Source organism: Gekko japonicus, unplaced genomic scaffold (assembly GCF_001447785.1).
Source record: "Gekko japonicus isolate JY-2015 unplaced genomic scaffold, Gekko_japonicus_V1.1 scaffold864, whole genome shotgun sequence".
Lineage (NCBI taxonomy): Eukaryota > Metazoa > Chordata > Lepidosauria > Squamata > Gekkonidae > Gekko > Gekko japonicus.
In genome coordinates this window covers 121,006-135,614 of record NW_015166449.1, presented here as the reverse complement: position 1 = coordinate 135,614, position 14,609 = coordinate 121,006, and the positions used below count along the sequence as shown (strand labels likewise).

At 49.4% G+C, this 14,609-nt stretch overlaps 1 protein-coding gene across 2 annotated transcripts in view; it reads left to right on the top strand.

Moving 5' to 3' along the window:
- Positions 1–11,192, top strand: part of CLPX (caseinolytic mitochondrial matrix peptidase chaperone subunit) — a 52,621-nt gene extending 41,429 nt beyond the window's left edge. For both annotated transcript variants that reach the window (XM_015412015.1, XM_015412014.1), the window contains 4 exons: positions 4,137–4,436; positions 5,273–5,365; positions 9,322–9,428; positions 10,184–11,192. In XM_015412015.1, the coding sequence (XP_015267501.1) occupies positions 4,137–4,436; positions 5,273–5,365; positions 9,322–9,428; positions 10,184–10,274 (591 nt within the window). In that variant the 3' untranslated portion in view covers positions 10,275–11,192. The remainder of the gene's footprint in view (positions 1–4,136; positions 4,437–5,272; positions 5,366–9,321; positions 9,429–10,183) is intronic.
- Positions 11,193–14,609: the final 3,417 nt, after the last annotated feature.

Genomic DNA, 14,609 nt, shown 5'->3' with positions numbered 1-14,609 from the left:
TCTCCTCCTTAGGCGCGCAGCTCCGCCTACTTTCCGGCCCAGCCACGTCCTTTCCGGCTCCGCTGAGCCGGACCTCAGCATCTGCGCACGCCCCTTTCTTCTCTCTTCACGGCAGCCCTCGGTGTACTCCTTCTCCGCCGCCAGGGATCGCTCAAACGCGCACCTTGCGTTGCTCGCCGCCGCCTTGCTCGCCGCACCACCAATGCCGTCCACGCCAGGATCGCCGCCGCCGCCATCGTTGCCGCCACTGCCGCCGTCTCCGCTATCTCCGCCATCTTCAGCCAACCACACAGCCAACCCCCACCCCTCTAAGGGTGGGTACCCATTTACCTACTTGCAATTAGGTTGCTTTCGAGACCGCTGGGTAGGCGGGAGCTGGGACGAAGGTCGAGAGCTCACCTCGACCGCGGTGGTACTCAAACAGCCATAGTGGCTGCTCAGGTGATGTTACAGTGCAGGCGTTTAACTGCCTGCGCCACCGCTCCCTATTAAGAGGAAGTATAACATATCAAGAAATATAATCACTGCAAAACAGTATACAACTGTCCTGAAACTCCAAAATTACAAACCAACCAGTTAGTCATCAATACAGATTTTTACAACATACATCAACAGCCATAACAAACTAAGTTAGCACTAAATCTGATTACCTATACATAGATGCCATGTGAGCTATGATTCCCATAGAATTGAGTCAAGTTTAAAAGATAACATCTTCAGGAGTCTGCTGCCCTGATTCACAAGAGGAGTCTCGACAGTAAGGTGGAGGTCTGGTTAAACTCAAAAGTGTAGCCATGTATGATAACTCGTCCTAGAAGGAAGCACATTATTTTCAGCCATGAAGTCAAGTACAGGGAACCAGGTACGTACAAATTTATCATATGTTTTGCTGGAACTGTTTTGTGCTCGGTCCACCCCAAGATCACATTAGCCTTTTCTGTCGCCACTTCACACTAGTGGCTCCTGTTTAACTGACAGTCCACCCGTGCCCCTAGATCTTGTTCACTCACTCTGCTACCCAGAAGTGTATCCCCCATCCAGTAAGTGTGTTCCCCATTTTTGTTACCCAGGTGTACACTGACAGTGCAGACAAGACAGTCCTGGATGGGATTGCACACACCCCTGGGAGGAACGGGTTCATAGTTCAGCACTGCAGCTGGATCCTGGCCCCCCTCTGTGGCACACGGCACCTTTTTATCACCTTCTGTCGATACACTGGCGACTCCTGCTCCTTGACGAGCGTTCCCTGATCTCAATGATTCACGCTCTGATCCCATCCATGTTGGTGGTGATGGAAAGGGCTGTCAAGTTGCAGCCGACTTATGGGGACCCCGTTGGGTTCTCAAGGCAAGAGATGTTTAGAGGCAGTTTGCCAGTGCCTTCCTCTGCACAGCAACCCTTATCTTCATGGGTGGTCTCCCGTCCCAAGTACTGACCAGAGTTCCCTCTAAGCTGAGTTAGTGTGAGCTAGCTCACCGGTTTTTAGCCTCCGGCTCACACTTTTTAGTCTGAGCTCAGGAAGGGATGGCTCCAGAGCAAACTGGTTTACGCAGAAGCCAAATCGCTCGCTCACAACTTTCATGCCAGCAGCTCACGAAGTAGAATTTTTTGCTCACAGGACTCCACGGCGTAGAGGGAGCGTTGCAGCCAGTGTTCCCTCTAAGCTGCGTTAGTGTGAGCTAGCTCAGAGTATTTTAGCTTCCGGCTCACACTTTTTTGTCTTAGCTCAGGAAGGGAGGGCTCCAAAGCAAACTGATGTACGCAGCAGCCAAATTGCTCGCTCACCACTTTCATGCCAGCAGCTCACGAAGTAGAATTTTTGCTCACAGGACTCCACGGCTTAGAGGGAGCGTTGGGGCTGACCAGGGCTCACCCCTGCTTAGCTTCCAAGATCAGATGGGATTGGGCTGGGCCATCCAGGTGAGGGCAGGTGGTGGAAAGTTCTGGGCAGATGGGTGTGCTGGACCAACCAGGTACAGCCAGCTTTTGGCAACCCCTCATGGGGGTTTCAAGGCGAGAGACAACAGAGCCTAGCCCGGACCGTCCAGGTCAGGGCATCACACCCCCATCACATTGCCATAATGTGCTTTACGTGGAAACATCACTGAAGACCGTCCAGGTAATTCACCTGGTCTGAAACGTGATAGGTATACCTTGTCCTGGGGAGAGAGCGGTGCAGGAATCATGCCAGCCCTGTTCCGAAAGATCCGCACGGGCTGCCTGTCTGTTCCTGAGCGCAAGCAAAGCCCTAAGCAGCCTGGAGCCGGGGTGAGTGAAGGACCGCCTTCTGCTACGGCTGCCAGCAAAGGCCACTTCAGCAAGTAAAGATAAAGGTTCCCTTGCTCGAAAGCCAGTCGAATCCGACTCTGGGGTTGCGGTGCTCATCTCCGTTTCAAAGCCGAAGAGCCAGCGCTGTCCGAAGACGTTTCCGTGGTCATGTGGCCGGCATGACTAAACACCAAGGCGCACGGAACGCTGTTACCACTTCAGCAAAGAGAGCGGCAAACAGAGGCATGACTTTCTCAGTTCCGTGTAGTGGTTTGGTGTAGTGGTTAGGAGCACGGACTCTAATCTGGGAGAACCGGGTTTGATTCCCCGCTCCTCCACATGAAGCTAGCTGGGTGACCTTGGGTCAGTCACAAGCAGTGTTCCCTCTAAGCTGAGTTAGTGTGAGCTAGCTCACAGTTTTTTAGCCTCCAGCTCACAGATTTCTGTCTTAGCTCAGGAAGGAGGGCTCCAGAGCAAACTAATTTATGCAGCAGCCAAATCGCTTGCTCACAACTTTAATGCCAGTAGCTCACAAAGCAGAATTTTTGCACACAAGACTCCACAGCTTAGAGGGAACATTGGTCACAAGTTCTCTCAGAGCTGTTCTCTCGCAGGGAGTCTTTGAAAGAGCTCTCTCAGCCCCACCTACCTCACAGGGTGTCTGTTTTGGGGAGAGGAAGGGAAAGGAGGTTGTAAGCCACTCTGGGACTCTGAGTGTAGGGTGGGGTATAAATCCAATCTCTTCTCCTTCAGTGGCAGTGGGGTGCATGGGAAAGAGCAGGTAGAGAAAGAGGTACTTTTCTCCCTTTCTCACAATACAAGAACTCGTGGGCACTCCATGAAACTGCTGAGCGGTCGGGTTAGAACGGATAAAAGGAAGTACTTCTTCACCCAAAGAGTGATTAACACATGGAATTCACTGCCACAGGAAGTGTTGGCGGCTACAAGCATGGACGGCTTCAAAAGGGAATTAGATAAGCATCTGGAGCAGAGGTCCATCAGTGGCTATTAGCCACAAGGTATAGATAGGGACTCTGGGGCAAGTGATGCTCTGTCTTCTTGGTGCTTGGGGGGGGGGGTCAACAGTGGGAGGGCTTCTAATGTCCTGGCCCCACTGGTGGACCTCCTGAGGGCACCTGGTATTTCTGGCCACTCTGTGACACAGAGTGTTGGACTGGATGGGCCTTTAGCCTGATCCAACATTGGCGTCTCTTATGTTCCTATGTTCTTATGTTCTTCCCTCTTGAAGCTCATCTGCATTGGCTTTTAGGTGTCAGATGAAAACATTCCTTTTCACCCAGGCTTTCTCCAAATATCACACGTACCCACACCCTTGTTTTCCAATGGACATTTGTGGGGGATGCTGAAAAAAAATCCCTGTGATCTTTTTGTTCTTCTGGTGTGAATGAAATGCTTTTGTAAGACAAGGTTTTACCCACTCAGAATGTAGGGCTGTCAATTTTTTTCTGATGGGAAACTTGGGGGGGGGGGGGGGGGGAGAGTGATGTCATTGCCTGCAGAATTGAATGCAAGACTGTGTTTGGGTGCCTTGTGTAGCTTGCTGGATTTGTCTACGGAAACCCCGGTTTTGGGCTTCCCTGTCGGGGTTTTGGGATGGCCTCGGGCAAGCTGCGATCAGCCTAACCTCTCTCAAAGGCATGTTGGGAGGATAAAATGCCACGCTGAACTCCCTTGCAGGAGACTGGGGCAGCTCTGCAACAAACGCTACTTTGGAAATTGTGTTTCGGCCTTCGACAGAATCCCCCCGCGTGCAGCCATCACCGTAGTGACTTGCCGTGCGTGTTTTGCATAAAATAAAATAAAGCCAATGCGGCTTTTCTCTGAAATGCAAACTATTTCTCTTGCAGTACCTTGGCTTCGGAACCCCGTCAAACCTGGGGAAAGGCAGGCGAGCGGCCGCGGCGGCAGACCTGGCTAACTTGGGCGGAGAGTCCAGCACGCAGCAAGACATGGAAGAGAAGGACCGTTTGCTCCGCCACGTGGAAGCCAGGGATCTCATTGAATTTGGCATGATCCCCGAGTTTGTGGGACGCCTGCCGGTCGTGGTTCCCCTGCACAGCCTCGATGAGAAAACCCTCGTGCGGATTCTTACCGAGCCCCGGAATGCTGTGATTCCCCAGTACCAGGCGTTGTTCAGCATGGACAAGGTTTGACTTTACACTTGCTACTTAAGACTGTTTAGGGCATATCTTATTGTTACGGTGTTCATTTTCAAGAGAGCAGCAGGATTCTCACTTTGATACATTACCGTTAGCATCGTCTTGGAGAGCGGAATTTCTTTTTCCACAACTCACCTTTTTTTAGATTTAACTGTTGATTCCTCTTGTTCCTTCTCTCTTTCAGAAGAGGGATTTCTTTTCGATGTCTCTTTGTCGTTTTCTGGCTCACCAGACAGTGGTGCTCTGTGTACTCTCTTGTAACGTCAGCCTTTGCAGTTTGTTTTTATGTTACATGCCACAGGGGTGTGCTCTGCCAGGAGGCTAGGAAGGCTTTGGAATACATTGCCTGCCTCTGAGCATCTGCAGAGTGAAATTCTGAAATTTTGCAGAACGGCTTCTTGCTCTTCTTCTCTGTAAATTTCTCTTCTGATCAAAATGAAATTGACTCGTGACTCCAGATTCTTAGAAAGAGGGAAGGAAACCAGCTGTTTGGGAAAAGAGGAATTAAGAAAACTCCTCTTGACAATGCTGTTTACAATTATAAATGGTAGCAGTGTTCCCTCTAAGCTGAACTAGTGTGAGCTGGCTCACAGTTTTTTAGCCTCCAGCTCACACACTTTTGTCTTAGCTCAGGAAGTATGACTCCAGAGCAAACTGATTTATGCAGTAGCCAAATCGCTCGCTCACAACTTTAATGCCAATAGTTCACAAAGTAGAGTTTTTGCTCACAAGACTTCACAGCTTAGAGGGAGTATTGAATGGTAGTTAGGAAATTGCAAGTGAAATACCAAGCCAAGTGTACTTTTTCCTTTTCTGTTTTCCAGTGTGAACTGAACGTTACCCAGGATGCCCTAAAGGCTATAGCCAGGTTGGCTCTGGACCGCAAGACAGGAGCGAGAGGCCTCCGGTCTATAATGGTAAATAGCTGTCTTGTCTTCTCTGTTTTTAAATGCCTCTCATGCAACTCGATGGAACATATAAAAGCAACCTTGAAGAATGTAAATAGAATCTGTTTTTTACAAAAATATTTATAGTGGTATAAGATAAACTATCATGCAAAGTACAAAGTGCATTGTTACCCTAAAAGACATACAAATACAAGCGGGACATAAACCCTGCTGAAATACAATCTTAAAGGGACCAGGCCTAGAAACAATCCTCTTAGGCTGTAAGAACACAAAGAAACATTCTCTGTAACAACTGAAAACAAGTCCCAGAGCTTGAAGGTGCCAAGGTTACAACAGGCCTGTTTCGAATCAGTATCTTTATCAAGCTGTTAGTCGTTATAAGGCTTGTGGGACTTCTACTAGTTTCCAAGAATTCACAAGCACGTGGCAGCAAGTGCCCTTAATGACAAGCTTGAGATTGATACATGAAAGTAATAACTTCTCCGTATTTAGAAAGCTAACATAGCGGGAGAGGAGTGGAAAATCTAGACAGTTCCCTAGTGTACTAGTTTCCAGCGTGCCAGGAGAAAGAGCCAGTGTAGTGTAGTGGTTTATTTATTTATTTATTTGATTTTATACCCCTCCCTCCCCACCAAGGCAGGCTCAGGGCAGCTCAGAGGGGCAGACTAGTATCTGGGAGCCCTGAGTTCGAATCCCCGCCCATGCCACGGAAGCTTGGGTCAGTCCCATTCTGTCAGCCCGGTCTTCCTCACAGGGTGGTTGTGATGATAAAGTGGCGGAGGGGGATGTAAGCGGGGTGTAAATGAATTGAATAAATAAAAATAAAATAAGGAAGAATTTTTTACATAATGGAGCATTCAACCTTCCAGCCGTCTGCCTGAAGTTGGGAGCGTGGATCCCCCATGAAACCGTGCCACTGTAATTATTCTGAACTTGTAGACTTGGCTGTAAGAGAGGAGGTGGAGCTTGACAAAAGATTGACAGTGTGGTGTAGTTGTTAGAGTGCTGGAATGGGCCAGAGGAGGACCGTGACTTTTGCCATGGAAGCTCACTTGGTGATCTTGGGCCAGCCTCACCTACCTGAGAGGGTTGCTGTGAGGATAAAAAGCAGAAGAAAGGGCCACGTAAGCCACTTTGAGCTCCCTTAAGTAATCCAGAGCAGAGCTAGGGCGTAAGAAGATCAGTTGGTAACTGAAAGCAGCGAAGCTTTGCACAGGAAATGGAAAGATAGAAGAAGAGATTGGATTTATACCCCGCCCTTGGAGTCTCAGAGCGGCTTACAATCCGCTTTTCCTTCCCTTCCCCACAACAGACACCCTGTGAGGGAGGTGGGGCTGAGAGAGCTCTTTCGAGGACTGCTCTCAAGAGAATAGCTCTGAGACAGCTGGTGACTGACCCAAGGCCACACCAGTAGCTGCATGTGGAGGAGTGGGGACTCAAACCCGGTTCTCCCAGATTAGAGTCCGGGCTCTTAACCACTACACCAAACTGGTATATAACCAGGGCTGACTTGAGATGTCCTTAATAGAACATGGGTACCTGTTGAAGTTCTCCTGTTCATGCTTTGTTGGAATGGATTGGAGCTAGGGGTCATTTCCTGCAGGAGTGCACAGGAGCGGAGCTCCGGCAGTAAAGAGCCCAGGGGGCGGGCACATGCAACAAGCCCCACCCCCTACTCCCAGCAGCCCTCAGTCAGAGCAAGAAGCAGCCAAGTAAGTTGCAGAGCCCCCCCAGCCCCCCACCACCCAAAACAGTCCAGTGGCACTTTTAAGACCAAGTATTATTCAGGCACAAGCTCTCCCTCCTCTGTGAGGACAGATCTACACGTTCCCCCCCCCAATAGCTAGCAATCCAAAACAGTCCAGTGGAGTCTGAGCGGTGGGTGTTGCCTTCTGACACACTTCCAGTGATGTCATGGGGTGTGGCATATGCAAATAAGTTATGCTAATGAGCTCCTGCACCTCTTTTTCTACGAAATGACCCCTGATTGGAGCCCTAAGGAAGCTGTATTCTTCCATAGCTCCTTCACACAAGAGAACTTCTCGAGGGTCAGCTCTGTTCACATCTGTCACGGCTCAGATGGGGTGTCACCTGGCGTTGCCACCACTCTGGTTTTAGGATGCCTTGAGAAGGCCCAGAGCACCCTCCCAAGACCTTCAGACCTCCCTTTTGGCCGAATAATAGGTGTGAGGACCAGGCAGAGTAAACAACAAGGAAAAGGTTTATTTTATAGGAGGTCAAACAAGCAAGATGCAGGAAGAACAACAGTAAGTGAGTGAAAAGAAAAGGAATCAAATGCCCTAATGTGTCTAAATATACGGTCCCTAGCTCACTATCTCCAGTGGCCTTGGACCACTCACCCTTCCCTCAGAATGAGGGTTTCTTCCCCACAGCAGCCTCTCTTCTGTTCTTGTTCCCTGGGAAGAAGAACAACTCTTCCTCTGTACCAGCTCTTTTATTATGAGTCCCTTTTCTCTTTGATTGGCTAATTTTGGCTCCAAAATCTCTCAGGGGCTTCTGGGAGTTGTAGGCCTAATCTCCTCCCACTGCTACACAGGCTCCCTACTGGCACAGCCCAAGTCATGACAGCGTCCCACTCTGCTGCCCTCAACAAATGCCCCCAAACCTGTCTCCTCAAAGCTGCTCATAGGCAGGACTGTTCCTGTTTCTTTTTTTAAAATTGGTTGCTAAGCAGAGGAAGGCGGTGGCAAACCCCCTCTGCTCCTCTCTTGCCTCCAGGGCCAGATTAACCATGAAGCAGACTAAGCACGTGCTTAGGGCACCAGGGCCAAAGGGGGCACCACAAAGTTGGGGAAAGGGGGAAAAGGAAAAAAAAATGATAAATTGATAAAACTAGTGCACATTGATCATGGTGCACCCTAGGGTTATCTTCTATTTTTTGTTGGCGAGGTGCAGTGTCCATAGGCTATGACGCCAAGATGGGGGGCACCAAGATGGGTCAGTGCCTTAATCCGCCCCTGCTTGCCTCGAAACCCCTTGGTCCTGGGTTCACTGTGAGCCAGCTGTGACTTTAAAGGTAAAGGTTTCCCTTGCTCGAAAGCCAGTCGAATCCGACTCTAGGGCTGCGGTGCTCATCTCCGTTTCAAAGCCAAAGAGCCAGCGCTGTCCAAAGACGCTTTCCGTGGTCATGTGGCCGGCATGACTAAACACCAAGGCGCACGGAACGCTGTTACCTTCCCACCGAAGTGGTACCTATTTATCTACTTGCAATTTCTTGCTTTCGAACGGCTAGGTTGGCAGGAGCTGGAACTAGAGACGGGAGCTCACTCCGTCATGCAGCACTCGGGTCTCGAACTGCTGAACTACCGACCTTCCACAGCCTGCAGTTTAGCGTCTTAACCACTTAACCTCACCCTTTAAAGGTAAAGGCTCCCTTTCTCGAAAGCCAGTCGAATCCGACTCTAGGGTTGCGGTGCTCATCTCAGTTTCAAAGCCAAAGAGCCGGCGCTGTCTGAAGACATTTCCGTGGTCATGTGGCCGGCATGACTGAACGCCAAGGTGCACGGAACGCTGTTACCTTCCCACCAAAGTGGTACCTATTTATCTACTTGCAATTTCTTGCTTTCGAACGGCTAGGTTGGCAGGAGCTGGAACTAGAGACAGGAGCTCACTCCATCATGCGGCACCCGGGTCTCGAACTGCTGAACTACTGACCTTCCACAGCCTGCAGTTCAGTGTCTTAACCACTTGAGCCACCACAGCTCCTTCTTTAACTTTAACAGCACACTGTTATGATTGTTGTTGTTATTGTCATCATTACAACAAAGTGATTTCACTTGCTGATTAAAGAGAGAAAGGGTTCCTGGCACATACCGCTAAACCTTTACAGACTGTATTTTGCTATGGGAGTTGTCCTGACGCATTAGGTGAGTTTGGGGGAAGCTGCTGCACCAAACAGCTGCGGACAAAGCCTTGACTGCTGTTCCCTTTCTGGTCCCCCTCAGGAAAAGCTGCTGCTAGAACCGATGTTTGAAGTGCCCAATTCCGACATTGTGTGCGTGGAGGTGGACAAAGACGTTGTGGAAGGGAAGAAGGACCCCGGATACATCAGGTAACGTTGGCCTTCCGAGACCCAATGGGTCGGGACCGCTAAGGTAGACGGGCATTTCTCAGCATCCCTCGGACTTGTTTGGGTGCGGGCCTCCCCTCCCCTCCTCGTCCAATGTTGTAGCCGCCCCTCTCAGTAATTGGCTTCGGAGGTAGCGGTTTTATTATATTCCATTTACTTTTTATCTATAGTCTGCCTTTGTCCTCAATGGAGACTCAAAGTGACTTGTGTCATTCTCCGCTTCTCCTAAGTCAATGGTGGCGAACCTATTGCACGGGTGCCAGAGGTGGCACTCAGAGCCCTCTCTGTGGGCACGCATGCCCTAGAGGGACAGTGAGTGGCACAGAGGCCAAGACCTTCCCCTAATGTTGCCTCCTAGCACTGGGATTCAAAGGTTTACTGCCTCTGAACATGGAAGTTCTCTTAACTCAACCATGGCCAATATCCATTTATTGACCTCTTCTCCATGAACCTGTCTTACCTCCCTTTTTAAAGCCATCCGTGCCCGTGGCCAGCACTAATTCTGCTGACAGTGAGCTCCGCGGTTTAATTTCTTGTCAATTAAGTGTTTCCTTTTGTCCGTCCTGAATCTATTGCTTCTCCAGTTCCTTTAGCAAGGACTTAAGTTCGGCCATCTCCGCAAGCGAAGTTGAGCATTTCTGACCCCCCCCCAAAAAAAAAAAAAATTCTGAAATGGTTTTTTTTGTTCTTCTCTCCCTTTCTCAAAACACCGAATCCCTCCTTGTTTGGAACTGCAGGGCAGCCGCGAAAGAATCTTCGGAAGAAGAGTACGATTCGGGAGTGGAAGAGGAAAGCTGGGCTCGCCAAGCAGATGCTGCAAACAATTAAATGCCGTCAGAATAACGCCCCGTGGGAAAGGCACTTAATTTTATTTTTTTAATTTGGAGACCACCCCCACCTCCACCACCCCCCGGCTGTGTGCAGCGTACTGATAACTTTGGATCTGTCCTTAAAACGATACATGGTCAGCAAACTTTTGACAACGCTAACGGGGGATCAGATCATGTATATCTGGTAATATCACATTGATTTGTTCATTGGACACTTGACCTGCAAAGGTAGGATGTTTAGAAATTAATTGCATATGACGTTTTTCAGTGTCTTTTTTTTTTTTTTTTTTGCTCTGTAGGGCTGAGGCAGAGGTGGGGGCGGGGGGGGCACGCCGTGTGAATGTTCCCCCTGCAAAGTGCACCCTTCCCCGCCCCTTCTGGCAATCTTTGGGGGGTGGGGGTGTTTACATTTTTATGCGTAGGGGAGGGGTGCTGCAAAAAAGAAAATCCCCCCCCCCCTTCCTTAGCACCTGTGATTTCATCCATGGCACCAGCACTCTTGTTGGGTTGGATGCGACTTTGGCACTTCCCCCCACCCCAAAGAATAATCCTTCCTAGATAGTGACTTCTGCATGCAGCCAAAACAGATCATTCGGCTGTGTTGATGGCATCAGAGAAGCCCGCTAGTTCAGAGGCAGGACAGACTCGGTCTTGTCTGTTTTCTAGGAAGCAGGAGAGGTGCTTCTCGAACACAGCATCCCCCTGAGCCACAAAGCATAGGGAATCGGTGCAGGGAAAGGTCTTCTTGAGGGTCTTTCAGGAAGATTTGGACCCCTTGAATGTGCCTTTTTGCACATTTGAAGACACTTGCAGGCATGCTTTTGGCTCGGCTGTAGTTTGTTTTGTTTTGGGGGTTTTTCTTTTCCCTCTTCGGACCCAGAAGGCAATGCTGATATTCCCAACATTCACAGAATGTTATGGGGATGATAAAGACGGGGGGGAGGGGGGGGGGGGGGGGGACTTAAGCATACGACTCTTCTGAATATATCTCGCTCCTTTGGTTTGAAGATCACTGAGCATGGAAGTCAAGTGTGAAATACCTTCTGATTTAAATGCTGTGGGTGCTGGTTACATTTACCCTGAAAACAGCCCTTAAAAACTGGATCCTTAAGGCTTTGAGACACAAGGCCCTGCGCTCTCTGGTCTGCGCCCTCCGGTGCTGTTGTGTTCAAGCCCCTGGGACTGGTCTGGAGCAAGCAGGTCGTGAACCGTGGCCGTATTTCAGAGCATCTTCTGCCACTTTACGAGATGTAACGCGGTGCGTTACGTAACTGGGTAAAATACCGAAGGTTCCAGGAATATCTACTGACTTTAAATAAGGAGGTTTTGGCAGGAAAAATGGATATTGTGAGAACGGGTGTACCTGGAACTTGTGACACCTTTCCTTGGCAGAATAAAGGGATACAGGAAGGACAAGACCATAGAATATTTAAAATTCTATGCCAATATTTTAATATAGTACCTTTTATTGAACGTACTGGAAACATCATGCATCAGTTTTTTGGTGCCAGATATTTTTGTCCCAAACCGACCTCCTTATAACATTACGATACCCAAGAAAGTAACTTCTAATTGTATAATATTTTTTTTCCTGTAATCAGTAGTGACCGTTTGCACAAAATCCTTATTTAAGTTACGTGCTTCGGTGCCGGTCTTGCATCCCGTTAATTTTAAACTTTCCAGCAAATCGCTTTGTTTTACAGTTAGCTCTATCTTTTAGTAGAGTATTTGTAAACAGACAAACACAAAAGGACTTGTAAGTTTTTGATTCACTTCTGGAATTAAAATCTATACCTAACAGGTTTGATCCTTCTTTCCATGTGAGTACGGGTCTTCGGAGTTTTTAATTTATATCCATGTTGAATGTGGGCTGACTCAGACTGTTTTGCCTTGAGAGAATGTCCCGAATGGCTCAGGCTAGCCAGATCTCGTCGGATCTCAAAAGTTAAGCAGGGTCAGCCCTGGTTAGTCCTTGGCTGGAGGATCGCCAAGGAAGTCCAGGGTCGCTACGCAGAGGCAGACAATGGCAAACCGCCTCTGTTCCTCTCTGCCCTGACTTAGCCCAAGCTAGTCTGATCTCAACTGATGTTGGAAGCTAAGCAGGGTGGGTTAACATAAGAACATAAGAGACGCCAATGTTGGATCAGGCCGGTGGCCCATCCAGTCCAACACTCTGTCACCCAGGGGCCAAAAATACCAGGTGCCATCAGGAGGTCCAGCGGTGGGGCCAGGACACCAGAAGCCCTCCCACTGCTGACCCCCCCAAGCACCAAGATGACAGAGCATCACTTGCCCCAGAGTCCCTATCTATACCTTGTGGCTAATAGCCACTGGTGGACCTCTGCTCCAGATGTTCATCCAATCCCCTCTTGAAGCTGTCCATGCTTGTAGCTGCCACCACTTCCTGTGGCAGTGAATTCCATGTGTTAATCATTCTTTGGGTGAAGAAGGACTTCCTTTTATCCGTTCTAACCCGACCGCTCTGCAGTTTCATGGAGTGCCCACAAGGAGTTCTTGTATTGTGAGAAAGGGAGAAAAGTACCTCTTTCTCGACCTGCTCTTTCCCATGCATAATCTTATAAACCTCGATCGTGTCACCCCTCAGTCGCCGTTTCTCCAAGCTAAAGAGCCCTAAGCGCCTTAACCTTTCCTCATAGGGAAAGTGTTCCAACCCTTTTATCATTCTGGTCCTGGTTAGTACTCGGATAGGAGACCACCAAGGAAGTCCAGGCAAGGGCAAACCGCCTCTGAACGTCTCTTGGCTTGAAAACCCTACAGGGTGGCCATAAGTCAGCTGTGAGGAAAATGCCACTGAGTGTTGGGAGCATACATGGCTGTGATTTTCGTCATTTGTCTTGGTGATGTCCCCGTGGATTCAGCTCCTCACTGGCCCGTTAGGCATAACTTGTCAGCCCGTTTCACTGGTGGAAGGCGTAGTTGGATTGCAGAGGAATGCAACTAGGTATGAGGTGAGCGCCAACATTGGTGTGATGGCTGTTAACGCCAAGAAAGCAGAGATGACTGGCCACCAATGTTCCCTCTAAGCTGTGGAGTCTTGTGAGCAAAAGTTCTACTTTTTAAGCAACTGGCATTAAAGTTGTGAGCAAGCAATTTGGCTCCTGCATAAATCAGTTTGCTCTGGAGCCCTCCCTCCTGAACTAAGACAAAAATCTGTGAGCCAGAGGCTAAAAAACTGTGAGCTAGCTCACACCAACTCAGCTTAGAGGGAACACTGCTGGCCACTGACATCTGTTTGCAGTGCGTTTCTCAACAACCCATAGGGGGCTGGGGGATTCCTAAGTGAAATGCTGCCGAGTCCCCCAGTTTATTAAATTTCTCTCCCTCAACTTTATTTTATTTATTTATTTATTGCATTTTTACCCCGCCCTCCCCGCGAACGGGCTCAGGGGGCGGCTTACACGAGGGCACAAGCCCATACATAAAAACAATATAAAACATCCCGCTAACCCAGCGGTTCGAAAGCGCCATTAATATCAAAATAAGTGCGATTGGATAAATGGGGACCTACCTTAGATGGTAGGGGGCACCCTCCCCCATTGTGGGGGTCGTTGGAGGGTCGGAGCTCGGCGGACGGCGAAAGCAGCGAGCGGCGAAAATGGCGTCCGAGTACATCGGTGGCGAAACCAGACGGCGGTGGAGAAGGCGGAGCCGGGACGACGCACGAGCGTAGCGGCGCAGGTGGGGCGGAGCCGCGAGGACAGAGCCATGGCCGTGCCGAGCATGCCGCGCGGCAGAAGGGCCAACCAATCCACCGCTGAAAAAAGATTGCCAGAAAAAGGAGCCAGAAGCTGAAGACGACGGAGTCGACCCGAGAAAAGAAAGCCCCCTCCACTAGGTGCCGGTAGGGATGTCCCCACCCCTAAGAATTGTGGCCATAGGTTAGGGATAATGAATAACTGTAGCCGCTCAGAGACCCCTTCGGGGGTTAGAGCGGGGTAGCAAGTCGAAGAAATAAATAAATAACATTAAAAGCTATTAAGTCACAACAAAGACAAATAAAGTGCTCCATACAACAAGATGGTCTCTTTAAAACTCTATTGCTGCGGGTTGAGAGACTCGCAGAGGTGAGGAGCCTTAGATTTGCATACCGCGTCCATTGAAGATTTTGCAGCCTGGTACCAGCCACATAAGGAGCTGCGGTGGCTCAAGTGGTTAAGACGCTGAACTGCAGGCTGTGGAAGGTCAGTAGTTCAGCAGTTCGAGACCCGAGTGTGCCGCATGATGGAGTGAGCTCCCGTCTCTAGTTCCAGCTCCTGCCAACCTAGCAGTTCGAAAGCAAGAAATTGCAAGTAGATAAATAGGTACCACTTCG